Source organism: Argopecten irradians, chromosome 6, assembly GCF_041381155.1.
Source record: "Argopecten irradians isolate NY chromosome 6, Ai_NY, whole genome shotgun sequence".
NCBI lineage: Eukaryota > Metazoa > Mollusca > Bivalvia > Pectinida > Pectinidae > Argopecten > Argopecten irradians.
The window spans coordinates 22,727,078-22,754,580 of NC_091139.1; the positions used below are offsets into that span (position 1 = coordinate 22,727,078).

The 27,503-nt window shown below is 35.8% G+C and overlaps 1 protein-coding gene across 1 annotated transcript; it reads left to right on the forward strand.

Annotated features, from left to right (window-relative positions):
- Positions 1-999: 999 nt before the first annotated feature.
- Positions 1,000-25,867, forward strand: LOC138326399 (ATP-binding cassette sub-family B member 6-like). The gene is given in 18 exon segments (XM_069272509.1): positions 1,000-1,186; positions 11,361-11,613; positions 11,936-12,206; positions 13,151-13,283; positions 14,747-14,942; positions 17,071-17,292; positions 17,555-17,657; positions 17,950-18,039; positions 19,234-19,355; positions 20,531-20,640; positions 20,955-21,020; positions 22,638-22,852; positions 23,181-23,244; positions 23,565-23,650; positions 24,047-24,104; positions 24,219-24,323; positions 25,725-25,815; positions 25,818-25,867. Coding segments are annotated over 17 exon segments (2,235 nt in total). The 5' UTR covers positions 1,000-1,186.
- The last annotated feature ends 1,636 nt before the right edge of the window (positions 25,868-27,503 follow it).

Genomic DNA, 27,503 nt, shown 5'->3' on the forward strand with positions numbered 1-27,503 from the left:
TACATCCAGATTTCCGAAATTATCTGGAGTTGTTGATGAATACTTCATGATGGTGTTGTTTTGTTTATGTGAAAATAACATAATGTGTTTCATGAGATGCAAAAAAATCCCCCCCCCTAAATCACGACTTCTGTTCCTTCACAACTACTGGCTGCAGTATAGTTTGTTGAGATCTTCCCAACAGCAGGCCTAGGGCATCTGATGCGGTGAATCAATGACTATATAGGTTATTAGGTTTTGTCAGCAATTAAAGATGCTCCACCGCTGACAAATGGTATTTTTCTTTTTCACTATCAAAAACAGGAGCAGATGATTTAGTATATTTCTTCGGTTACAAAAGTTACTTACTTTACACCATTTCCACCCTTGAAAAGTTTGAGCTTCTAATTTTACTTAAAGTTAAAAATATGAAAAATAAGTAATTGCATCCCGAAAAAATTCCATGGCACTATATTATATATAAAATGAAGTACTGATTGTGCATGCACCAAAGGCGTAATAAATTATTTTATATTATTTTTTTTGTGTTAATTAGGCACATATACACACGATTAAACACAAATTATTGTTCGAATGATGAATATCATTTATGCTCTGTCAGTAGTGGAGCATCTTTAAGTGCATTGTCAAGTTCAGATCTAGAAAAAATACCATTGATGTGGAAGAAGAACAGAGATGGACCTATGACTGAGCCTTGAGGAACATTGGACTTTACTATGCTAGACTTTCCACCCTCCATTATATATATATTTATATATATATTATATTATGTATATAACAACCTATTTCCTGCTGTCATTAATCCAGGTCTTAACCTTCTCAAATTCTACACTATGATTGTGGAGCTTATGACAAAGAAACGAATAACTAACCAATCAGGGCATCGCTCCGTTTACCTTTGTCAATGTTGGAGCGGACATCATCAACGATCAGCTGACTAGGCTAGCACATACACATGACATAGACACAGTATACAGTGTTTATCAGCGTGTGTGGTGATGTTACTGACATCGAATATGTTCGAATAATTTGCTGTGTATGCATGTTTTAGCGAAATAGTCCTATGTTTTTTTCTGGTTTAAGCTTGGAACCTTTGTTTAAAGACGGAAGAAATGTGTGCTAATTATAAATTCCAATCATGGAAGCTACAACCTAAGGTATTGAGAGAATCGAAGCTATATTAGAGGTGAGTTCTGATAGGATTTTAGGTTTCAATTCATCAGGACATGTATCTTTATTTGTGTTTAAACTTTGAAGGGTTTTTGAACACAAGTCGGAGTGATGACAATATCCGACATGAGATGATGAGAAAGTTTGTATCCTAGGTGGAAGGTTGCATGAAGACTGACTGGAATTGTTTGTTAATATGTCCGCCTTAACTCGGTTACAAAACATAACAACAAATCTAGATGTGTGTTTGTTTCAGGTTGTTACCTACCTAAGACCCGATCTCACACAATCACCGTTGTCTCTCAAACGTAGGCTACTTAAAAAAGCGTATGACTGATCAGGATGATCATGACTGACTCTTACATAAATAGATGGAGGGCCTACGGATTGTGGTACGATCGGGCAGGATCGAACTAGAATGTAATTTTAGATTGTTATACAATGTTTAGGCACACACACACATATTATATATATATATTTGAATTTATTGCCAGTATTTTTAGATTCTACCAGGGTGGTATAACACCATATATATATGTATATATATATATATTTGAATTTTTATTGCCAGTATTTTAGATTCTACCAGGGTGGTATAACACCATATGAACCGATACAAAGGTCCTTATTATTTGTATTAAATAGATAATTTCTGATGTCAAAAACAAATATGTGATATGCATGTTCATTTACAAGAAAAACGTTTGTCATAGATCTAGAACACCTGTTGAAGAACTCAACGTTTGGGAAATGACGTTCACAAAGGAATATGTCGATGTTTCTAAATATGGAAACACTGATCATGAGTCGATATGCTTTGAGTGGAGAACTCGATATCATGTGACCATATATTAGCCAATGAGAATCATACATGTAGCATATATCTAATGTCATGCAGTTGCCGTAGGCCTATGACAAGGACATAGATGACATGACATTTAAAGTCACTTTTAAATCCTTGGCCTATGGCAATAAAAGGAGCTTAAAAATTGTTAAGGCTTAATTTGTTTTATACATATAAAGATTAGACACAAGTTGTAAACTTATAATCCGTCTTCTCTCGTAAATAAAATAACGATGATATATATATATATATATATAGTAAGTACATGTATATTCTACACGGGACCGGAAATATTAGTCAAAATAATGATGGTCGAAAGTATCAAAACTAGCTTAAGAAAAAAAATTTACAATGTATTTCAAGCATGATGAAATTTCTCTGTACCTGCGTGCATGTATAAATTATAATTATCAATTAATTTCACACTCTAACCCATCGCTAAAAAGAATAAAGTGTCAAAAATTAGTAATACACTTTTATTCAATGTACAAAGATAGATACTTAGAACAGAAATAAAAGTTTTCATGTCTCACATACTGTACCATTAAAGGCCATTTCCAGGATATAATTGAAACATTAATATGATAATTATATATATATAATGCTCACAATGAATTTTAATATTCAAAATATATAATCCCCAATTATTCATCATTTCAAAAATTACCACATTGAGTATTGCTTTAGGAAAATACTGCCCAGATCAGATTGTTCAAAATTGTAATATAAGATATCAATTGTTTCATTATACAATACAAATGTTTATAACTATTAGATACGTTATATAACCACACATACACTATATTTCGCCGATTTTTAATTTTGAAATGACCTACATGTTAATGTTATTTAAGCATTGAAGTCACTATTTTTTAATTTCATCGGGGTATGAAAGAAATTTTGTTTGCAAACTGTGTGAATCCGCGTAGCGGATTCTCACAAAAGTTTGCAAACAAAATTTATTTCATAACCCGATGAAATTAAAAAGTTGTGACTTCAATGCTTATAATTAATTTTCCAGGCTACTTTATAAAACGAAATACGTTTACACGTACGATTCCATTGATTTTTTCCAAGGGATTATTTTTTCCAAATCAATACGCAACGTCAATGTTTCTATTGTGACGTCACGATAACGTCTGGTTTCCGCGCTATTCTCGGATATTTTTTTTCATCGTGGAATGAAAAAAAAAATGAATAGGCCAATCGGAAAGCCAGAAACAAAGAGAAAATTAACTATTTTAATTTGAAACGCGTGTTGTAATTTTTCTTCTTCCTATTTTCCTCGCCCATAAATTAACACCGTAAAGTAAAACATGGTATTTAACAGTTTACCAATGAATATTGCAGGTTCACGTAAGCTGAGATTTAGATAATAAATGTCTCCGACGTATGCTATAAATGTGGCTTGTCATGGTTTGATCAAAAGTCAACATCTGGGCTTGCGTTGTGCGTGGTATTTTTAAGTCGCCTGTGATAAACTGGACCACAGGCGTTTGCAGAATAGATTTTTTTTTTCATTTTGTTGATGTTATGAGAGTATAATGATAATGGAGAACGTGCAAATTATATATTTACTTTTTCACTGCAGTTCCACTATGTAACCTTACCAAGCGCAGTTGGTAGTCATATAGACAATGAACTTTAAACTCTTATTATGACATCATTATCATTGTGACGTCACAATGGTTGAGCCAGCGATCACGGAAGACGGCTGTTCCATCCATGACGATAACGAATGATTATTTAATTATAGGTGCAAAATTCCTTGGGATTTCATCATAAAATTGTAACCAAATGTAAATATAAGCATTGAACGTCTTTTAGTTGGCATTCATTTTGGCTATGAATGCCAACTGAAAGATGTTCAATGCTTAAATAAAATTGCTGTAAAAAGTATACTGTAACGGTATAACACACCATAGTCCTATATACCGTTTTACTTTTTGCAGCAACTATATATACATGTACAAGCGACCGTGATCTGGAAAACGGTGTTTGCATAATACAATTGGGCAATTCATCAAGACTTTTTAACTTTCCGTCGAATTAATTAAAATTTCTTTAAAAACATCTTCTTCATTGCTGTTATGCATAGACTTTGCGAGAAATATTTACATATACAATAATAAAAAATGTATATTTATGCAATAATATACAGTTGTTGACTGGATTTGTTGGTCCAGGAGTGTCATACGAATTTTGAGCCTGATCGGAAAAAAACCCAGTATGGCCGCCAGGCAGCCGTCTTCGATTTTGATGGTTAAAGTTTCTTACCGCTAATTCTCAGAAAGTACTGAAGGGATCATTTTCAAATTGTATCTGTATATTCCCCTTGGGCCATAGGAGTGTCATGCTGATTTGAGACTGATCGGGAAAAAATGTGGCAGTTGATGTTTGTAACCGCTATTTTCTCAAGACGTACTGCACGGATATTTCTTAAATTTTACTTGCTTGATTCCTTTGGTCTCTAGGAGTGTCATGCTGATTTTGAGACTGATCGGAAAAACAATATGGCCGCCAGGATGGCCGCCAGGCAGCCATCTTAGACTTTTATAGTAAAAGTTGGTTGCCGCTAATTATCAAAAAGTTGTGAAGGGATAATTCTCAAATTTCATATGTAGGTTCCCTTAGGGCCCTTTATATTTTGTGCAAATTCCATTTTGAGACCGATTAGTCAACACGATGGGCGCCAGACAGCCATCTTGGTTTTTGATAGTTGAAGTTTGGTATCGGTATTTCTCAGAAATGACTTAAAGGATCGTTTCATGTGTAGGTTCCTCTTGGATCCTAGTTGTGGATATAACATTTTTGGACCACCATCTTGGATTTTGATTGTTGAAGTTTGTTACCACTATTTCTTAGAAAGATTCCTCTTATCTCAATCATAGATCCATCTTTGGTGGGGCGCCAAGATCCCTCTGGGATCTCTTGTTATATGAGACAAATTCATATGCATATAACCGGATTTTTCAAATAATTGGAGCGTCGATTTGATTCTACTTACCCACTTGCGGATAGTTAGGCACATGGATACGTCACGATTGTACGGCTTTTCTATATCTGTAATGCACTTTAATAAAGTGATAACACATATTTAAAGGCCATACTATTATATTGTGACGTAACCATGAGTCAAGTACAGATATCACTTCATAATTTAGGGACGTTCACGATTTGGGGATGAAGGAAGGTCAGAGAACCGAGAGAAAAACCTCTGACCTATGTTCAATATCAGACAGCTGCACTTCACGTGGGATTTGAACTTGCGACCTGGAGTTGGGTGGTTTGTTGTATTTTTTTGGGGACACCTTATCTACACGGACTCTGCGACCTCTAGCTCTCCTCTTGCATTAACTAACTTTGTCCCCATGTTTTCCACTTATAAATGTCATCGTTGACATTCCGAAGATTTAGCAAGCTTTGATTACTATGGACCGAACACGACGAAATTATTCACCGTCTAAGCAACGAAGCCAGGTGTTAAGCTGTTTGCCCTCTTCAGAGACCTGCACACTCATCTCATTACTGGACTTAGAAGAGGGTACAGTAACTGTTGATATATATATGTATGCCGATACACATACAGAATGTACACTGATAACGTTATACTCGTGACCGTGTCCACCTCTCTCTAGTCGTATGGAAGGCTGTGAGTACATAGACATTTTTGTTGCTTTTATTCCCATGGATGTAGCAACTGAGACAATTTATTACCTTTTTTATGAACATTTGTTTCGTTTATAGCGTCATGGAATACAGGTATACTTCCTATTGTTGTTTATAATCCCATTTAATTTACTTTAGTAACTTGGATTTTTATTGTTGAACTTTTGGTACTGTTTTTAGATTACGAGTAAATACACTTTATTGTCATATTAGCAACGGGATCAGACGGAAGTTGAGTGAAGCATTGGTTGTCATATTTTTGACATGCATTAGTGTGTAATATACATTGAGTGATCTAGCATAGCCAATGGTTACATGTATATATATACTAGAACATAATCATTCCTGTTATAAAACGAAAAAGGGTGAACAATAAAGTATGAAAATAAAAGTTAGACGTTTGTATAGTGAAAAATATCATTTGATGGAACAGCCAATTATTTGGCAGGAAAGAGTTGAGGTCTTGCAACTTCCGGTATATTGCCACGGACAACCGACTAAACAATAAAAGTAGATGAAATAGTCCCATTGATAAAACGGGATATTTAAGTATTGAATGTCTTTCAGTTGGCATTCATAGCCATTATGAATGCCAACTGAACAGAGACAAATCCAATGAAGCGCCTAGTGCGCTTCATGTTGAATTTGCCTCTGTTCAGTTGGCATTCATTTTGGATATGAATGTCAACTGAAAGACGTTCAATGCTTATATTTACAAATTTGGTTACAATTTTATGATGAAATCCCAAGGAATTTTGTATATATAATTAAATAAATCATTCGTTATCGTCATGGATGGAACAGCCATTTAAACAGCTGTCTTCCGTGATCGCTGGATCAACAATTGTGACGTCACAATGAAAATGACGTCATAATAGCGCTTGAAGTTCTTTGTCTATATGACTGCCAACTACGCTTGGTAAGGTTACATAGTGGGACTGCAGTGAAATTTCATAGGCAAATATTTGTTTTCGTCAGTTGGTTGATTCATATAGTGACGAAACACTTAGAATGTAAATATAATAAATTAAACTTTCGTTATCGTCAAGGATGGAATATTCACAATGATAATAACGTCATAAGAAGCGATTGAAGTTCATATTCTATATGACTGCCAACTGGGCTTAGTAAATGTAAATATAAAACGATAATCTATTTCAAATATTTTTATAAAAATGTATTTCCATGTCAACATAACTGATCCGTTTTTCGGAATATCTTCTGAAAGATATTGATAATCTATTTCAAATATTTTTATAAGAATATATTTCCATGTCAACATAAGTGATCCGTTTTCAGAATATCTTAAATTTTTCAGTGAATTATCATACTGACGTAAAACCCAGTTATTTCTTGACCTTTTGAGTTCTGATCGTGATATTAGTAGCCAGAGCCTAACTGTCAATGTAAATACAGGAAAATATCATTATTGGGCTTAGCAGCAACATATAGGTACTGTGCAATGGTGATGCAAATATTCAAACTTACAAACGCCTTCTTCATTAAAATTTACAACACATATAATATGTTCTATCATAATTATTTTTCTTAACCCTTAGAGTGCCAAGTTATTTGAATCTGCCAGCCACGGCAAAAAAAAAAAAAAAAAAAAAAAAAAAAAAAAAAAAAAAAAAAACCCACAGCGACCAAGTTGTGACGTTTTCCCAATTATGACGTCATAGAACCCAGAGCTAGTCTAGAGACATTCTTCTGAACGTAAAATATTGATGACGTCTGTGTAACCACGTATTGCAACAAAAATACCTGTGATTTACAGTTTTTAGAAACCACTCAGCTTGATAGCTGCCACCCTATACAATGAAATTCAAAAGGCACGTAATCCTTCATGATACAAAATCGGTAGATTTACACTTCAAAACACCATTAAATGTTGCATGCAATATTTTAGAAGCATTTTGCTGTGATTCAGAAACGGAAAAAATATACGTGAGAAAATAAATAAAAAATCCTATTTAGAATATAAAATGGAAAGATAAATATGACGATTTTTTTGTAAAGGTTTGTGTAGTTAATGAGAAAATATTTACCTGTTTTGTTGTTTATTTTTAAATAAGGATGTGCAACGGGGCAAACGTATGTAAATTTTACCGCGTCGTCATTGGAAATCGGCAGATGTGTTGGAAAACCGAATGTTTTGACATCAAAGATGTAGACGGTAGTTTGGTGACAAAAAACTGTAGTCTTTTGCATAAGTGGTTGTAGATTCTATTTATCATGTATATACAGGGTGTCCCAAAAACATGTCCCGACTTTGACAGATAATAACTTTTGCAATACTCAACTTTTTATGAAATTTCAAAATGATTTGGAAAGCAGGAGCATCCAAATTTAACTTAATTGGGTACAAATGTACATATAAAATCATCATTTTGTGTGATGACGTCATAATAGAAATGATGACATCATCGATGATGTTACATTTTGGTGACTTTCTAGCACCACGAAGATTCAGGCTGAAGATATTTAATTATACAATGCGGTTGGAAAATCCACTTCTTTAGTAAATGAAATGTTATAAAAATGTCACCCAGGATATGCAGTCCACTTCCAGGAAGTAGATTTAAAGAATTGTGAGGTGGTGAGGAATTTCAGGGACAGAATTCATCATGTCATCGAAAAGAAGGGTGGACATCTCCCGCCCATTCTTTAATGAAAGTTTTTGATTTTCTGGACCAATCTCGAAATTAGCGAAATATGACTTTTTCTCGATTTTCAATATAAATATTAACAAAACAATATTTGTCCGGGTTGTTATATATCATTGTACAGAGCAGATCATTACCTTTCTAATGGTATATAGATCAAGTTCCTCCGTCTATCAAAACATTTTTATAAAGCGTCAAACTCGGGACATGTTTTTTGGGACACCCTGTACGTACATTGTACATAAGGTTTGTAATGAAATTAATACTTGATCTAATTATCCAAATTGTATTTTGATAAGTCTTTGATATAAGTTGACACGACGTAGGCAACTTATATACACCAGGTAAACCCTGGAAAAATACATTCATAATGTATGTAATACCATTGTAAGTTTTCAAAACCCAAAGGAGGCAGGCAGACAGACAGACAGACATTCTTTATTTCCTCTTTTTACAAGAGATTATGTTGGTGTCCGCGATCTCTTCAGCCCCTCGCTATCGCCTATACAACAAGTACATGTAGAGTATGATTTTTACCGTTTTTTTATCAAGACCCCCAAAACGCCTGAAATTGTCTATGAACACTTTGGTGGGTTAAGGGCCGACTTGGTATAAGCTGTAACTAAATTCTCAAAAAAAAGCATGTACAAAATATATACAAAGGGCACGTAAACAATTGTCTTTCTTCCTGCTTTATCGCATCTATACAGTTTCCATTCAGAGATAATCAACAGATTCAGGTAAAATACCATAAATGTGCATGACTTGACAATTTTTATTTTAAGATTATTAAAGCATGGAAAGCAAATACACATTTTTTAAATGTAACATTAATATTGTTCCAATATACTGTAGTCCTTAAGTTAAGTGTTCCAAAAACGGACTTTCTCTTCCTGTAACGTGATTTTGTGTGTATACCTTTTTGGTTATACAAATAAATCACATTAATCAAATCAGTAATGAATCTTTAGCGTTGATACTATGTATATCTAGAATACTCATTTTTTTTCTCGTCACGCTTTTATTTGTATGTGTGTGTATGCGTATATAGGTTTCCTCCCGTCATGTTTTTCATATTCTACAAAATATTTCCGAGACGCGACTGTGCCGCAGAATTTATGCATATAGATATACTAAACGTTGCGATGTCCTTTCCTAATTAACGAACGAAACTGGTACATTAATCGTAAATTACCAGACCGTATATGTACACATATTTTATTGCAGTACACCATTTATATAGTAGAGACTAAGTTGTGTAAAATCCATCACATGTGTGTGTAATTATCGAATATCTAAAACAGGAAATACTACATGTACATTATTGGTAGACTAAATATAAGGGTTTGGTTCTTTTAGAAATTGATTTAAACTATGCATATATGTATATAATTTCTTCAACAATGAATGTATTTATAAGCATAACTAATTCCATATCTTTCACGTAAAATATTGCAGATAGGAATCAAAATACAAAACATCAAGGATCAACGAGCTTTGTGTTGTTGAAGTATATTTTCATAGAAGGTAGTACAATAGCTTTTTGTTGTTTATATAGATTTCTATGAACGATGGCACCTTAGCATTTTTAGCTCACCTGGCCCGAAGGGCCGGTGAGCTTATGTCATGGCGCGGCGTCCGTCGTCCGTCGTCCGTCGGCGTCCGTCGGCGTCCGTCTGTCCGTCAACATTTCCTTTAAATCGCTACTAGTCCTAGAGTTCTGCATGGAATGTAACCAAATTTGGCCACAAACATCCTTGGGGGAAGGGGAACAGAACTTGTATAAATTTTGGCTCTGACCCCCCGGGGGCAGGAGGGGTGGGGCCCAATAGGGGAAATAGAGGTAAATTCTTTAAATCACTACTAGTCTGCATGGAATGTAACCAAATTTGGCCACAAACATCCTTGGGGGAATAAGAACAGAGTTTGTATAAATTTTGGCTCTGACCCCCCAGGGGCAGGAGGGGTGGGGCCCAATAGGGGAAATAGAGGTAAATCCTTTAAATCACTACTTGTCCTAGAGTTCTTCATGGAATGTAACCAAATTTGGCCACAAACATCCTTGGGGGAAGGGGAACAGAACTTGTATAAATTTTGGCTCTGACCCCCCGGGGGCAGGAGAGGCGGGGCCCAATAGGGGAAATAGAGGTAAATCCTATAAATCGCTATTAGTCATAGAGTTCTGCATGGATTGTAACCAAATTTGGCCACAAACATCCTTGGGAAAAGGGGAACAGAACTTGTGTAAATTTTGGCTCTGACCCCCCAGGGGCAGGAGGGGCGGGGCCCAATAGGGGAATTAGAGGTATATATTCTCATTCCTTCAGAAAAGAAACAATGAACCTGTATTCAGAACATTACTTGGCATTACAAACAGGTGAGCGATACAGGCCCTCTGGGCCTCTTGTTAACGTTATTTATGCATATTGCTATAGAAAATAGTATCTGAGCCATTTTATTTATCTTTATGTGATGTACTTCAGCTTTGTTGTTGTTTTTATCTCTATACAAAGTAGAACCTATAGTTTTTGTTATTGTTTTGAAGTTATGGGACGTATTTTGTGTCCTCTTTATCGTTATGAAAACTGTCCTTTCGTCTCCTTGTTGCTTATATACCCATGTAAAGTAATGCCAAACTTTCTATTGTATATTTCTACGAAAGTTCATATTCGATATCCAGTTTTTTGTTGTTTATAGCTTCACCAGAGCCTTTAGTTGCTGAAAGCTTCATCAAAGGCAGTTACTGGGCATTGCTCATTGTTTAATTTAGTAACTAAACCTTTTTGCTGTTATATTATTCATTGAATGTAGGATTAATTTAGCTGCAATATTGTAGCTCAAAAGACTTTTAGACAGAAAATGGTGTCGTCTTTAGTTTTTTTCGGCCGATTCGTTCTAGGATTAATTAACTTTCTCGTTTCTCTATACATATACATTTGTCAAATGAAATACCGAAACCTTGGTGTTGCCTTTTAATGTCGTAGAAGTAATATATATGATATCTTCTACAGATGCAGTTCTGTATAAACGGTACTGGTTTTGGGGGATGGCAAGACGACGGCATCGACCCCTGTCTGTATGGGACATTGGCCCCACTGGTTCCCTTCACATACATACTCATAGTCAGGGTGTTGATTGCTTTAACGTTGGGGAGGAAGAAATCTGACGACAAACCCGATGTGGAGAATCCGCAAGTAGGCGAAGTATATGAAGACATAGACTTCGGTGAAGCATCCTGGATATGCTACGTGAGGCTGGTTCTAGGTAACTATATAATCTGTTTGTCGTTTTTCTCTTCAAATAATCGTTCATGACTTCATTTTTATCTGCTATAAAATGATAGTTGTTACCGTTCTGTGGTATGTCGATTGTCAATTGCTTCAGACCTTATTAGTCTCTTTACAAAATACGTTGTGTAGAGAAATATAATTATTTACAATATTCAACAAATGCAACATAGAAGGAGGACAAATTATATAATTTTTCAAACATAACTTTGACAAATTTACATAAATCTTTTAATATTTTTATATTTGTAGAGTTCATAAGCTATGAAAATTAAATAATATTTGGTGTGTTTCAACAGGGAACTTATTGGTGTTAGAGTGTGCCGTTCGAGGGGTATTGCTGGACATAATGAATGGATATGTCGTCGGTCAGCAGATCTTGACTGTTGCCATCACGGCGATAAATTGGATAATATATCTGAGCGCAGAAAGCTCAAAAGTGTCTATAAAGAAACGTAAAACAACTCTAACGAAATGGCTTTTGTCGGGATTCCTGTGTTTGATTCTAGTGAAGGAAGCGTTGGCACTGGTTTCCTGGTTCAGTCCGCACTATTGGTGGTCCATACACAGGTGAGTTGTAAGTGTCCTGTTCTTGTCTCTCGTGAACACGTGGCCCAGTCTCTCCCAGGATACATTGCCATCCCCACATGCAAATGAATTACAAACATTAAATCTTGGCTGTGAATGTGGGGACCGCTATGAACCCTGGGAGAGATTTCATGTGGCCGTGGTTAATTTTAGCTCGTCTCTTACATTCGAAGAGAAGCGGACTTAAAGAATCGCCCTGGCGTCGACATTGATTAAGGTATTAATGCAAATGTCAAAATGATTTTTTAACAACAAAGATTGATTTCTGCATTGATGAACAGATTATATGTGTGGTTAAGGGTATGGACACTCTTTTAAGGGAGAAAACCGCAGTATTTTGAAGAGGTCCAGTGGGTCAAAATGTACCATTGGTTAAAGATGCTCCACCGCTGACAAATGGTATTTTTTCCCTATCAAAAACTGGAGCAGACGATTTGGTATTTTTCTTCAGTTACAAAAGTTACTTTCTTTACACCATTTTCACCATTGAAAAGTTTGGGCTTCTAATTTTACTTAAAGTTTGAAATATAAAAAATATTTTATTGCATCTCGAAAAAAATCCCTAACACCATATTCAATATGGAATGAAGTACTGATAGCGCATGCACCAAAATCAAAACAAAATATTTTTTTATTATTTTTTTGTGTTAATTAGACATACATATACACGATTTAACACCAATTATTGTTCAAATGATGAATATCATTTATGCTCTGTCGGCGGTGGAGCATCTTTAAGAGTTCTAGTCTCAATGTTATTGTACAGGCGATTAATTGGCTACCGATCTCTAGAATAGTAAAATCATCATTAAAAAAGTCTTGATACTTTAAAATATCTAATTCTTATTCTGATGTTAAAATCCAATTTAACAATGCTTACCAAAACTCAAAGCGTGACAATTAGCCTACATTGTTTGTATCAACAGTGTGTCAGCCAGGACAGAGTTCGGCCTGTGGGTGATCAGAGTGGCAGTATGTCTCCTTCTCATGTTACTAAAAGTCATTCCACCAGTTTTGTGTGCTCCAAAGCACCACTTGCCAGTCGACACAGACGAAAAGGTAAGAAAATCAAAAGTGCAATTATGTACGTATCATAGATATATTCGTAGCAATGTAAAATATTGTGTTACCTTAGGAATATTACGTTTTTAACTGTGTTTTCCAAATACATCTGACTTCTTACATCATCTGTTGCGATATTACGAAAACACAGAAAACATTACTTCTGACATAAGTTGTAATAGTTGTTTTAAATAACGACAAATGAACTTGAAATAGTATTTAAAATTCATTTACATCACTTCACAATATGTACAGGATGACGAAACACGCTTTGAAATAAAACCTAAAACCATATGTTAGTCCTCTCTCTAAATTCACAGTTTTAATCGAAGTGCAACTAATCCATAAAAATCCTATTCCTTTGAACAGCTATCTGCTAATTCCCAGTGAAACACTCTTATTTTAAACACGTCATTAACAAGCTAATGCACAAACATGGTTTACATTACATCTATTAAAATAATCTACAAGCATCTGAATTAAGGAATTAAGTTAGGAATCTCCGTAGTTAAATATACACTGAGATTATAAATTAATTAATGTATCTAAATAAAGAACTCCTTGAAATGAAGCTAACTCTAGCTGTGTCCTAAAATAATTTTGTGAATTCCCCTAACCTTAATATATACAACTGCTATCTCTTTTAGAAGTAGAACATAGGTTTTCCAGAGTTCAGGCTATTTTTGTACGTAGACTCCCCTATATACCATTCCGGTGTACTTACGTCTACTTGGCCAAGTATCTAGGGTTTCCCCACACCCAAACTGGACGAAACCGACTAATCTAATACCATTTAATGAACATTTTACTCCGGAAATAAAATAATTATCTAGACACTATGAAACGAATTTCTGATTAATTACCAACAAATGAATGAGCTAAACAGAAGCAAACATTTGTCGTATTGTGTTCAAGGTTCTTAATTGAAACAACGAAGGATATTTTTTGTAATTCTTTAATGTATGTAATTGACATCCTACCCACGAAACAAATATAAATATGATCTGGGCTTAGCACCACAGGCATCTGTCCCGAATTAGTCCAGCCAACGGTCTATACATACATACCTATATATTATATTTTATATATAAAGTTGGTCATTCGTACCAGGTTCCTATGCTAACCACAGATAACACAGTTATATAACTATGATACTTGGAGGATATCGTATCAGATTTAGAGTGAAAATATATACAATTATCTTATCTAACCATTAAACTATAGCAATCTTCACATTGTGTTATCTCAATTTATCGATTCTGAAAAAAAATAAAAATCAATTTATTAAAATAAAACCACTACATTCTGCTTAAGACAACGGAAAATAAACATTTTCATTGTTTTTTGATTGCACTATATTAAATCGTTTCACCATTTAAATGTATAACCTTTTGGCTTTTGCCTCTTCAATTTTTCCATTTTCTGATTTGTTCTTTTCTGATACTTTATCTGGTTTTTAGATAGATAAACAAAAGAAAAAGGAGGAGAGGAAGAAATCCACTTGGTCCAATGTGTTTATCAAGTTGAGGATGATGCTGCCGTACGTTTGGCCCAAGGGGAATCGTGCCAAACAGGGCTTGGTGTTTGTCTGTGTGTTAATGCTGGCGTTAGGCAGGGTTGCCAACTTGTTTGTACCCATTGTCAGTAAAACTATCAGTAAGTACAGAGACCCAGCCTACATTGTGTGTCTACGTTAATACCGTATAGCAGATTATTTTCGCGGTTGAAGAATTTCGCGACTTTCGCTGAAAGAAGAGATTTTTTTTTACGAAAGAACATTTTGTGAACAATCAAGGTACAAGGCTATATTTGCTCAATCTATTTATAAATGGTTTCACGATTAAATATTTCGAGTTGATCGTTATTGTCTCAGAAAATCGCAAAAATGAATTCTCCGCCTAAATAACTGCCTACACAGTGGATTGTTGTGGAAATAGCCCTTCGGATGTAACATATAGCACGTGCACTGAGTGGATCACAGACTTTTGACTCAATATATACGTATCGAACTAGTATACAGACACCTCTATATATTATGTATTACACTTGGATTCCACATACATAGAGATAGCAGTATATATAGAGTCAAAAGCCTGTATGTGGATCGTAACAAGTTTATTCGCTGTCGAATTCAAAAGACAAGCTGTAAGAGAAAAAAACATCAAGTTACAAACTCAGAGTTTTTAAAAGTTGTCTCACCATTATACCACATTTTTGTCTGTCAAGTAAAAAGGGACCATGGACCCTCTGGAGCCCTTCACCATGGTAATGTCATTGACTATAGAATTAAAGGACTCGTAGATGTACTCACAAGTAGGGGGATAAATCTAATTTGTCTACCCGATATAAAATCTGATCAATTTAGATTATTGTAGAATTGTACATCTATGTTCGTATCACCACCTCTAGATACTTCTACTATGACATATGCTATGTTCTGCTAACAAAGGAATTCTGAACTACCTCAGATAGCATGCACTATGCACATATAGTAGTTGTATCCTTCAGGTTGTTGCTAGTAGAGTGGTTTTAAGATGTCCCGACATAATACCACAAGCCCCCCCCCCCCCACCTCTGGAGTTGAGTTAGAATCCTATGTGGTTTGGCAATAAACTGCACGTACATTTATGTTATTAGAAATGTAATAATTATCATGACAAAGTTTGGCTTCCTTACCAAGGCTTTACTTTTTATAATTAATGGGGTTAACGTCCTTGTTCAACTCAGGGCTGCTCTCTGGTTGATGGAGAGTAACGTCCCTGTTCCACTAAGACTGCTTTCTGATTGATGGAGTTTAAGGTCCTTGTTCCGGTTATTGCGCGATCTACGTGACCCTTTTTATAAGGTTCGGAAAACATTGCCCTGGACAACAGGTTTCTGACCTATATATGCAGGCGTTGGCTCGGTAGTTATATAATTATTGACCCATTTTTTTAAAGAATACGCTAGTAATAGTGACAGTGTTATGTCCGGACCATGGGATCTTCTGGTCAATAATTAATGTGAACGCACTACATCATGACCATGCGTAGCTTGTACTTCGCTTATTGCGGTCAAGAATTGACATGCTTTATTGTATTATACCGAGATTTCCTCGATTTGCAATCATACATTAAAGATGCTGTCAAGTACAATGTACAAATACAGATGATGGATATTTGGTATTAAAATTGTTCTTTGTTCAAAATAGCTGGCCTTGAGTTGATAAGTATGTGACAGAATAATTTGTCTAAACACTTTCGTTTCTCTTTTGTAATACCATGTTCTATTTAATGCTTTATTGTAAAAAGACAAATATCCTTATTTCGATGAATTAATTTTTGTTGTACAACATGAACATGAAGCAACTGATTTTTGAGAGTGGATGATCGGGGTCGATTTTACTCCTGTGAGACATTGCAGAAAACATTCATTAAAAGGTTATCGAGTAGATACGCTAATTTATACTTACACATATGTTTTACTTTATATGAAGATAGTCCTCTAAACCTGCCTATATCATTAGACTTTTTTCTGCCTATCATATCAGGAAAAAACCCCAATAATATAGTCAGGTTTAGCAGGTTTATATATAAACAGGGTCCAGACCTCGTGGACCTCTCTGATGTTTTCGCCTATGGTTGATCATACAATTTATAACTTCCGTCCATGCGCCTGAAACGCCTTGCCAACTATCTGAATTTTTTGCGAGAAAGACAATATTGTTGCACAAAATCAAATAATAGGAAAACATAAAAGATAGACACATCAAATAAATTCTTAACGTTTTCTATTTTTTTTTCAGTTGATAGTTTGACTACCAAAGTGATAGAAACGCCAAACCTAATGATGGTTTACGACTTTGTTTCCCCGACTCCCAGCGGAATGTCTCAGCCATCTAATCAGACGTCAGACCCCCTTATAATGGATTCCGAGAACAAGGAGGTGACAGAAATCCCGCCAATCTTCTGCTGGCAATACATACTTCTCTATTGCTTCCTGATGTTCCTGAAGGGAGGGGGTGCAGGTACTTATTCGTCAATAATATTGTTAGTTCAATACATATCGTAGCACTCGTTACATACCGGCAAATCCCGTACCTTCAAACATTTGCATAAGTTCTGCTCTGCAGTCGCGTCTCGGTGATATTTTTGTCAATATTCGTAAATTAAACTGCAACATCACGGGTAAATTTGCCGGCAATCTTCGGAAATTAACCGAGGTTAGCCGACTTTTTAAATTCTATCATTATATATTCATGATATTATGATATATTTTTCATTATCCAGGTCATTCAGGCATGCTGAACAACCTCCGATCCTTGTGCTGGGTACCAGTTCAGCAGTATACATCCAAACATATACAACTTAGTTTATTCCATCATCTACAGAGGTAAATATCTACTGATACTATTTACCATATAAGGTAACAAACTATACTGCTGGTTCATTCTATGAGGCATTGGTTAATATAGAATTAAACATGATGTTGAATATAATCAATTGAAATTTATATCTTCAATATAAAAGTGACCGTTTTAAATAGTTTTGAAATTTTACTCTTACTATCTCGAGTGAAACATTGCATTGCAGTGTATTACGTAGAGTTAAATCTATATTCATATTTTCTATAAGTTATTGTAATTGCTGTTTATTTTATTAATTGACTTCTTAATGACTTATAGTTTGTCCCTGAGATGGCATCTCCACAGACAGACAGGAGAGGTACTGAAGATTGTGGACCGGGGCACAAACAGTATCAATATGCTACTTAGGTACAGCGTTGTTAGACTTAGTAATTCTATTTTGCTTATACGGTAGTTTTGGTTATTGAAGGTAATTTTACAGCAAGAATATTAAAAAAAACTTATCACAAAAAATAAATACAATATTTTAATTTTAAAGAAAAGTTTAACGTCACAATTCCCCGATGTGGAGTTCCTCAAGGTGGTGTCATTGGCCCATCGATTTTTATATCAATTAATATGTATACAAAATAATATGACACACATTTTTAAAACTGGAAGTTATATGTGCCGTAACAGGGCGAAATTTTTTACATGTTTTCTTTTTCTACAGTAATTTATCGAAAACCATCAGGTTTAATGAATTAAGAAGTAAAATCATTCTTGAATAGACAGACAAATATGTATGATGCCTTATAAACATTGATTACAACAGAAAATTTGATGAACTGTAAAATTCTTGTTTTTGATGTCTAATGTATCTTTAGATGGAAATATACTTGCAGAAATCACTTAACAATTACTAATAACATTGTAATCAACTACTTAGCTTCATAAAGCCCGAGATACTCTGGCCCTGACACCAGACTTAGACATACTCTGGCCCTGACACCAGACTTAGACATACTCTGGCCCTGACACCAGACTTAGACATACTCTGGCCCTGACACCAGACTTAGAATACTCTGGCCCTGACACCAGACTTAGACATACTCTGTGGCCCTGACACCAGACTTAGACATACTCTGTGGCCCTGACACCAGACTTAGACATTACGACAGATAGACCTAAACCAGACGTCAATCTGTCATAATGTCTAAGTCTGGTTTCAGGCCAGAGTATCTCGGGCTAAGCTTCATGGTCTGACAATATGTAAATACAAAATGTATAATGATTTTTGCAGTACAAAAAGTGTACTGCCAAAATCATTATTCTACCCTATGCATTGTAAGTATTGTAATTCTCAGAATATTGGTAGTAGTTGGCGACGAATCAGATATTCTTGAGTATTAAAATTACGGCACGTATAACTTTAATATAATAAGAACATTTGTTTTTGTCAATATGGTGGTGTTGTACCGACCTGAATCCAAAATAATAATTCTATCTGTTACATCACCATATTGACCTCAACAGAGGCCTATAGGTAATAGACATGAATATGATGTCCGACTTGTTTTACTTGGATAATGGTTTCGTTGAATGATTTGTATGTTTTTGTAGCCATCTACTCTTTAACGTCTTACCTATAATAGTTGACATCACCATCGCCATCGTATTCTTTGTGTCCTCGTTCAACTACATCTTTGGTCTGATCGTCTTCTTCTGTATGGTCACATACGTAGGTGAGTTGGTGTAGAGATCGCAGGTGGTCAGTTTGTCAGACTGCAGGTGGTCAGTTTTGTCAGACTGCAGGTGGTCAGTTTGTCAGGCCGCAGGTGGTCAGTTTTGTCAGACTGCAGGTGGTCAGTTTGTCAAGGTAAAATTGGATATCTGTACTCTCTAGACCCTAAACACAAACATGAGATAGTTATATATGTACCCATGACGCTTTTGAGCATCTGCGATACTGAAAACCAACTTTCCTTCGCGGATACTAAACTTCACGTTTTCCATTTAAAAATCAGTTCGCGAAGATTTATTTTCGTGGATATGAAAATTTTCTTTTAATATAAACGATGTTTGTTAGGATAAACTTCTGCGAAATTCGCGAAAGTAAGTTGGTTTATAGAAGTATTTCTGCAGTGAAATTTATTATGTCTTTGTAACAAAGATCTTGCATAAGCAGCTGGTAATCCTTCACACTAAAAACAGTTTTATATTATGAAATTTCATTTGTAATAATAAATCCATTTGCATGTCACCTTCGACATTTTCTCGTCGACATTTATTCTATGACTGGGAAAGGTTTCGACAATACAATAGCGCGGAGCGCACTTAGTTTAGATGCAAATATATCCTTAATGCGTACAAGTGCAATAACTTTCGATGCGAATATTCTCTTGTTTGCAAACGGAATACTATTTTGCGCCCTTATCCAAAACATTTCATATATTGCGTTTACACACAATCGTATTCCCAATTGGGGGCCGCGGTGGCCGAGTGGTTAAGATGTCCCGACATATTACCACAAGCCCTCCACCTCTGGGATGCGGGTTCGAATCCCATGTGGGGCAGTTGCCAGGTACTGACCGCTGGCCGGTGGTTTTTCTCCGGGTACTCCGGCTTTCCTCCACCAACAAACCTGGCACGTCCTTACATGACCCTGGCTGTTAATAGGACGTAAAACTAAACAAACCAAAAAAGTATTCCCAATCTGATTAAAATCAGCTGTTTGATACTCTGCTTGCTTCGTGCTCCGCTATAAATAGCTGATTTTAATAAGATTGTAGTATTCCTTTAGCTGCACACAAAAACATTACATTGTTATGCGATATTATCACAAAATCATATCTTACTTTCCCAGCTATCACATAGGTATATCCGTGGGAGTAACATTTTTCCTTTTTCCTTGTAATAGGTGTATCGATTATGTTAACTGAATGGAGAACAAAATACAGGAGAGATATGAACAAATTAGACAATGAAAAAAATGCCAAGGCTGTGGATGCTTTACTTAACTTCGAAACGGTGAGTAGGCTTTATGTTTTCTTGCTATATGTGGAGAAAATGTTCAGATTCGCTGTCAACGTAATTAAGGATTATGGACATATTTCACTTATAGTCGTATTAAACTCAGTTTTATACTCGTCATCTCTCTCTGTAAAGTACTCATTCGTTGTTGTAATATACATGGGTCCTGTTATTATTCCCATAGGAACCACGGAAACAACGAAAAAATGTACACAACGAAAATGTCATGTTTTACATTAGTTGTGCTCTGTCAATGTGACATACCAATTTTACACCAAACCTTATCTGTTTCATGCCAATCCTATTTATAGGTAAAGTATTACGGCGCGGCAGACTTTGAGAAGGGTCAATACAAAGAAGCGATCGTCAAATACCAGGTATGTTCTACTTGGACAAGTAATCTGCAGAAATGTTAACACAGAAGGATACATGTACGTAAATCTATAATTCTTTACAGCACAACTGAAGACTAGAAGTGGTGACGGGATGGCTTGTTGATTGATTTTGACAAAGAAGTGACGACTATATGGGTATAAATGTTATTATACTGGATGTCTTGGATGTGGAAGAGATGACTTTGAGTGTCTAAATGTTACCACATTCTACTGGACGACTTTGACTTAGAAGTGACGACTATGGGTGTCTAAATGTTACCACATTCTACTGGACGACTTGGACTTAGAAGTGACGACTATGGGTGTCTAAATGTTACCACATTCTACTGGACGACCTGGGCTTAGAAGTGACGACTATGGGTGTCTAAATGTTACCACCTTCTACTGGACGACTTTGACTTAGAAGTGACGACTATGGGTGTCTAAATGTTACCACATTCTACTGGACGACCTGGGCTTAGAAGTGACGACTATGGGTGTCTAAATGTTACCACCTTCTACTGGACGACTTTGACTTAGAAGTGACGACTATGGGTGTCTAAATGTTACCACATTCTACTGGACGACTTGGGCTTAGAAGTGACGACTATGGGTGTCTAAATGTTACCACATTCTACTGGACGACTTTGACTTAGAAGTGACGACTATGGGTGTCTAAATGTTACCACATTCTACTGGACGACTTGGGCTTAGAAGTGACGACTATGGGTGTCTAAATGTTACCACATTCTACTGGACGACTTTGACTTAGAAGTGACGACTATGGGTGTCTAAATGTTACCACATTCTACTGGAAGACTTTGACTTAGAAGTGACGACTATGGGTGTCTAAATGTTACAACATTCTACTGGACGACTTGGGCTTAGAAGTGACGACTATGGGTGTCTATATGTTACCATATTCTACTAGACGACTTTGACTTAGAAGTGACAACTATGGGGGTCTAAATGTTACCATATTCTACTGGACGCATTAAAAGTGATGACTATTTGGGCCTATCTTCTATACTCCAGGGGTTCAGATCACTTACGACCTTTACACCTATTGACTATATATCTCATAGTAAAACTGGAGGCAACAGAACAAGTAATTTAGTCCTTTATGCACATCATAAGAGCAGTACAACGGTACTTTGTGGTTAACTGTGTGGCTTTTAAGTTTGGCGTCGCTCTTTCTGTAGTCCTCAATTGATTTTTCCCTGGCCTGTGATTAGTTTAGAGTTTTCGTCTGAGCTGCTTTCAGTTTTACTATAAGTAAGTCCAGGGGTGTAGAGATCGTAAGTGTTCGGAAACCCTGGAGTATCGAGGATGATGGGGATCTACATGTAAACAAATTCTACTCGACGCCTTGGACTTAGAAGTAACAGTTATTTTGGTCCATATCTAACCATATTCTGCTGGACGACTTGGATTTGAAAGTGACGACTATGTGGGACTCTATGTTACCATCTAAGTCAAAGTCTTCCACTAGAAGAAGTAACGTTTATGATGGTCTATATGTAACCATATTCTACTGGACGAATTGAACAGTTTTCTATGCTAGAACATTGAATCATTTTTGACAGAACATCATCGAAGCATTTATATTTGTATTTTCAGAAAGCCGAGTTTGTGAGTACATGCTCATTACACCTGCTGAACATAATGCAGAACGTGGTGATCACGTGTGGAATGATAACTGGGACTGTGCTGTGTGGGTGGGGAGTGGCCTACAGTATAAAAGGTCAACGTCTCACCGTGGGGGACTACGTACTGTTTGGGACATATATCAGCCAGCTTTATGGTCCTATACAGTGGTTAGGTAACTACTATAGGTAGGTAACTTCCATGTAGTGAAGGCATGTCGTCAAAGTATAACCATAAATGTAAATATTACTATACATGTAAACAAGACAATAGGCTTTCTGTTGATGAAATGGTGAGATACTGGCGAGATGTCCATTTGCGTAATTACTCCCCAAAATTAGGAAAACTCCACCAGAATGAATGTGGACTATATATAAGTAGTTATACTTCTTTTAAATATGATTATAAACCAAATCGTGTTGGCAAACGTCATGTATGGTCTTGTTACTAAATCGAATCCTAGAAATTTTGAAGCTTCCATCTTATTCTATTATCAAGACGTTATTTGGTTTACAGAATGATACAGGCAGCATTTGTAGACATGGAGAATATGTTCGATTTGTTTAAAGAACCACAAGAGGTGAGTGTGACACACATATTTTTAAAGTATTTTTCTTATGAATTTTAATATAACCCTATTCTGTCCACAGTGTCACCGATAAGAAGTACTCTATATTTGCTAATCATCGCGAGGCGTTTAATTTCGCTAAATTCGTGGATTCATCCAAAATTCGTGAAATGTAATACCTCGCAATATCTATCAGAATCATGATTTTACATACTACAACCTGTCTAAATACTTGAAAATATTCCTCGAGAATAAGTTTCAAACAGTAAGTCGCGAAATTGTACACCCACGAAATTTAAGAATTAGACACTTCACATTAATCTATTTTCAAGGTGAAGGATGTACCAAATGCCCCGCCCCTTGAAATCACCAAAGGAGAAATTGAGTTTAGGGACGTTTCTTTTCACTACGATCCAAGGTAGGGTTGCTTATCGCCTAAAATCCTCTTTTTTGTCCTTTTGATCATATACATACACAATGAAATATTTTCCCACTGTGTAATAGAAATACATGAATAAATGCAGAATTGACAAAATTAGTTTTTACTGATAAATTAGGAGATAAACATAATTTGACTGTTTACATTATGCCGAATAGCAACCTAGGTTATAGTACCTAAACTTTTATTTTAGCCAAAAAGCCTAGAAGCGATCAGTTACACTACCATCCCCTAAATCATATTTTCATATTGATAAATGCATTTTTAATTTTCTATAGATATTGCACAAATAATTACATTTGATGATATAGATTAAATTAAATTTAATGTAAAATGCAATTATATGTTTATTTATTCGTTATTTTTTTTTTGCAGAAAACCGATTTTAAAAAATGTGTCGTTTTGTGTACCACCTGGCCATACATATGCTTTGGTGAGTATAATAAAAAACAATATATAAATATAATACCATGCTGTAAGGCCGAAACTCCACAAAAATATTACACTCAAATTAATTGAGAGTTTTTGTTCCTTATTTCACTAACAGGTGGGCCATTCGGGCGGTGGTAAAAGTACAGTTGTGAGATTACTGTTTCGATTCTATGACGTCATACAGGGCAGTATACTTATCGACGGGAAGGACATTTCCCAGGTAAAATTAGCAACTGAATTCATTCAGCTCATTTGTATTACCTACAGAACGTATTGATTTCAAATTCACCTCTTTTATATCGTACATTAAGTGTTTTACAGCTATATGTTACAAAATATAACAGTTAGTTAAAAAGAAGGAAGGTTATTAGTTCAAAAAGAAGGGAAGGCTAATAGTTCAAAGAAGGGAAGGTTATTAGTTCAAAAAGAAGGGAAGGTTATTAGTTCAAAGAAGAGAAGTTTAAGAGTTCAAATAGAAGAGAAGGTTATTAGTTCAAAAAGAAGGAAAGGTTATTAGTTCAGATAGAAGGGAAATTTATTAGTTCAAATAGAAGGGAAGGTTATAAGTTCAAAAAGAAGGAAAGGTTTTTAGTTCAAAAAGAAGGGAAGACTATTAGTTCAATTTAAAGAATGGCAGGTTAATAGTTAAAAAAGAATGAAGGCTATTAGTTAAAAAAGAAGGGAAGGTTATTCGTTCAAAAAGAAGGGAAGGTTGATAGTTAAAAAAGAAGGGAAGGTTATTAGTTCAAAAAGAATGGAAGGTTATTAGTTCAAAAAGAATGGAAGGTTATTAGTTCAAAAAGAAGGGGAGGTTATTAGATCAAAAAGAAGGGGAGGTTATTAGTTCAGATAGAGGGGAAGGTTATTCGTTCAAAAAGAAGGGAAGGTTAATAGTTCAAAAAGAAGGGAAGGTTATTAGTTCAGATAAAAGGGAAGGTTATTAGTTCAAAAAGAAGAGAGGTTTATTAGTTCAAATAGAAGGAAAGGTAATTAGTTCAAAATGAAGGGAAGATTATTAGTTCAAAAAGAAGGAAAGTTCATTAGTTCAGATAGAAGGGAAGGTTATTAGTTCAAAAAGAAGGGAAGGTTATTAGTTAAAATTGAAGGGAAGGTTATTAGTTCAAAAAGAATGGAAGGTTATTAGTTCAAAAAGAAGGAAAGGTATAAGTTCAAAAAAGGAAAGTTATAAGTTCAAAAAGAGGGAAAGGTTAATAAGTCAAAAAGGAAAGGTTATTAGTTTAAAAAGAAGGGAAGGTTATTAGAGTAAAAAGAAGGGGAAGTTATAATATTTCAAAAAGAAGGGAAGGCTATTAGTTCAAAAAGAAGGGAAGGTTATTTGTGTCTTGAAAAGTTATTAAAGATATCAATCCTGTTGACAGTATTCAAATTCCAAGACTACAATAAGTATATTGCTGATAAACAAATTTCTGTGTAACATTGGTCATGGTGGATTGGACAAACCACAGGCATTTTGATCAAGATATGTTTCTCTCTTTATATATGTAATACTGTGTCATAGTATTATATATATATAGAGAGAATCATGTCTTTAGAGCCAAACGCATGTGGACAAAGAGGTACATCATAGAAGTTTTCATTTTGATGTTGATCGTGTAACCAGGTACAACAGGAGAGTTTGAGGAAAAGTATAGGAGTAGTTCCCCAGGACATCGTGATGTTCAACAATAATATTAAATACAACATCCGGTACGGGGGGTTACCGCCACAGAGGACGAGATTAGAGAGGCGGCGGAGGCTATGTAGAGTGTAGAGTTATACATAGATATATGTACTAGAGCTACATTATATGAAACGGACTATAGTTATACTATAAGCGCTTTATTGATACAGACTATAGCGAAGCCTCGCTTCGGGGTTACCTGCCAAGATGGCTGCTGTGTACTAACGTGTTTTGTTTACCATGCCAATTGAATACAGTTATACAGTTTACCAGTGTCTCTACGTCATATATACAACCACACAACATGGTGTCAGAACGTGGTCTTCATTGGAATAGCGGTAAGGGGTTGTCACCGCAGTGAAATAATGAAATATAGACTAAAACTAATGTGACTGTCTCACGGAACGTCTCGCCACGTGGTTTAGCTCAGTATCAACCTCATGTCATTTGGAGTCGGAAATAACGACCCAGATTTGAACTCTGATGTATTATTTGAACCTAATGTTGAGGTAGCAGAACAAATAGCTGAGAACCGATCGTTGAGGTATCAGAAGATAATATATCTGAAACAGAGGAAACTAATCAGAATATCGTTGAAATGGCAACATATCAAGTACAACCCCCAGAGAATTTTACGTTCGCGAAACCCGATGAATGGCCCAAATGGCTGAAACGGTTTGAACGGTTTAGGATAGCGGCAGGACTAGGAGCTAAGGAAGGCCCCGTCCAAGTTAATACGTTTATCTACGCAATGGGAGGTGAGGCCGAAGATATCATTAAATCATTCGGACTGTCTGATGAGGATTCCAAAACTTATGACAAGGTTGTAGAGAAGTTCGATAACTACTTCATAACGCGACGAAATACGATTTTCGAAAGAGCTAGATTTAATCACAGAAGGCAGAATGAAGGTGAGTCAGCAGAGAACTTTATCATGGCATTATATGCACTCGTTGAACACTGTGAGTATGGAGAGTTGAAATCTGAAATGATACGCGATAGGATAGTCGTTGGCATTCGCGACAGTCGTTTATCAGAGAAACTCCAGCTCGATGCTACACTTACACTGGAAAAAGCTGTGAATCAGGTACGACAATCTGAAGCAGTTAAGAAACAGCAGGCCGTGGTCAGAGACAAAGAGATAACTTCTAGTAGCAGTCAGTCAGGTAGCAGTGTTGATGCAGTGGTCAAGAAAGGCCCTAAGCACAAAATATTTGGAAACCGGAAGTCATTAGAGAACCGGAAGTCAACGGAAAACCGGAAGTCAACGGAAAACCGGAAGTCCTATGATAATACTAAGTATCCTGAATGTCACAAATGTGGATTCAAACATAGAAAGGAAAATTGTCCAGCTAGGGATGCAGAATGTCGGAAATGTCACAAAAGGGGACACTATGCAAAGAAATGTCGCACAACAGTTGGTGAAATACACACAAATAGCTTTTTAGGAGCTGTCGAGAGTGAGGAATCTCAGGAACACTTGCCTTGGACCATAGACTTGGTACTACAGACTGGACAGACAGATACACCAGTCAGATTTAAGATTGACACTGGAGCGGATGTTACAGTGATACCAGAGAACATTTTTCAGAAAACAGGTCAGAAATTACAATGCTCAACAAGGATTTTGCAAGGTCCAGGTCAGAACCGCCTAAAGATTTTAGGAAAATTCTCTAGTGTATTAAAGACAGAGAAGGGATCTTGTGCAGAGACAGAAAT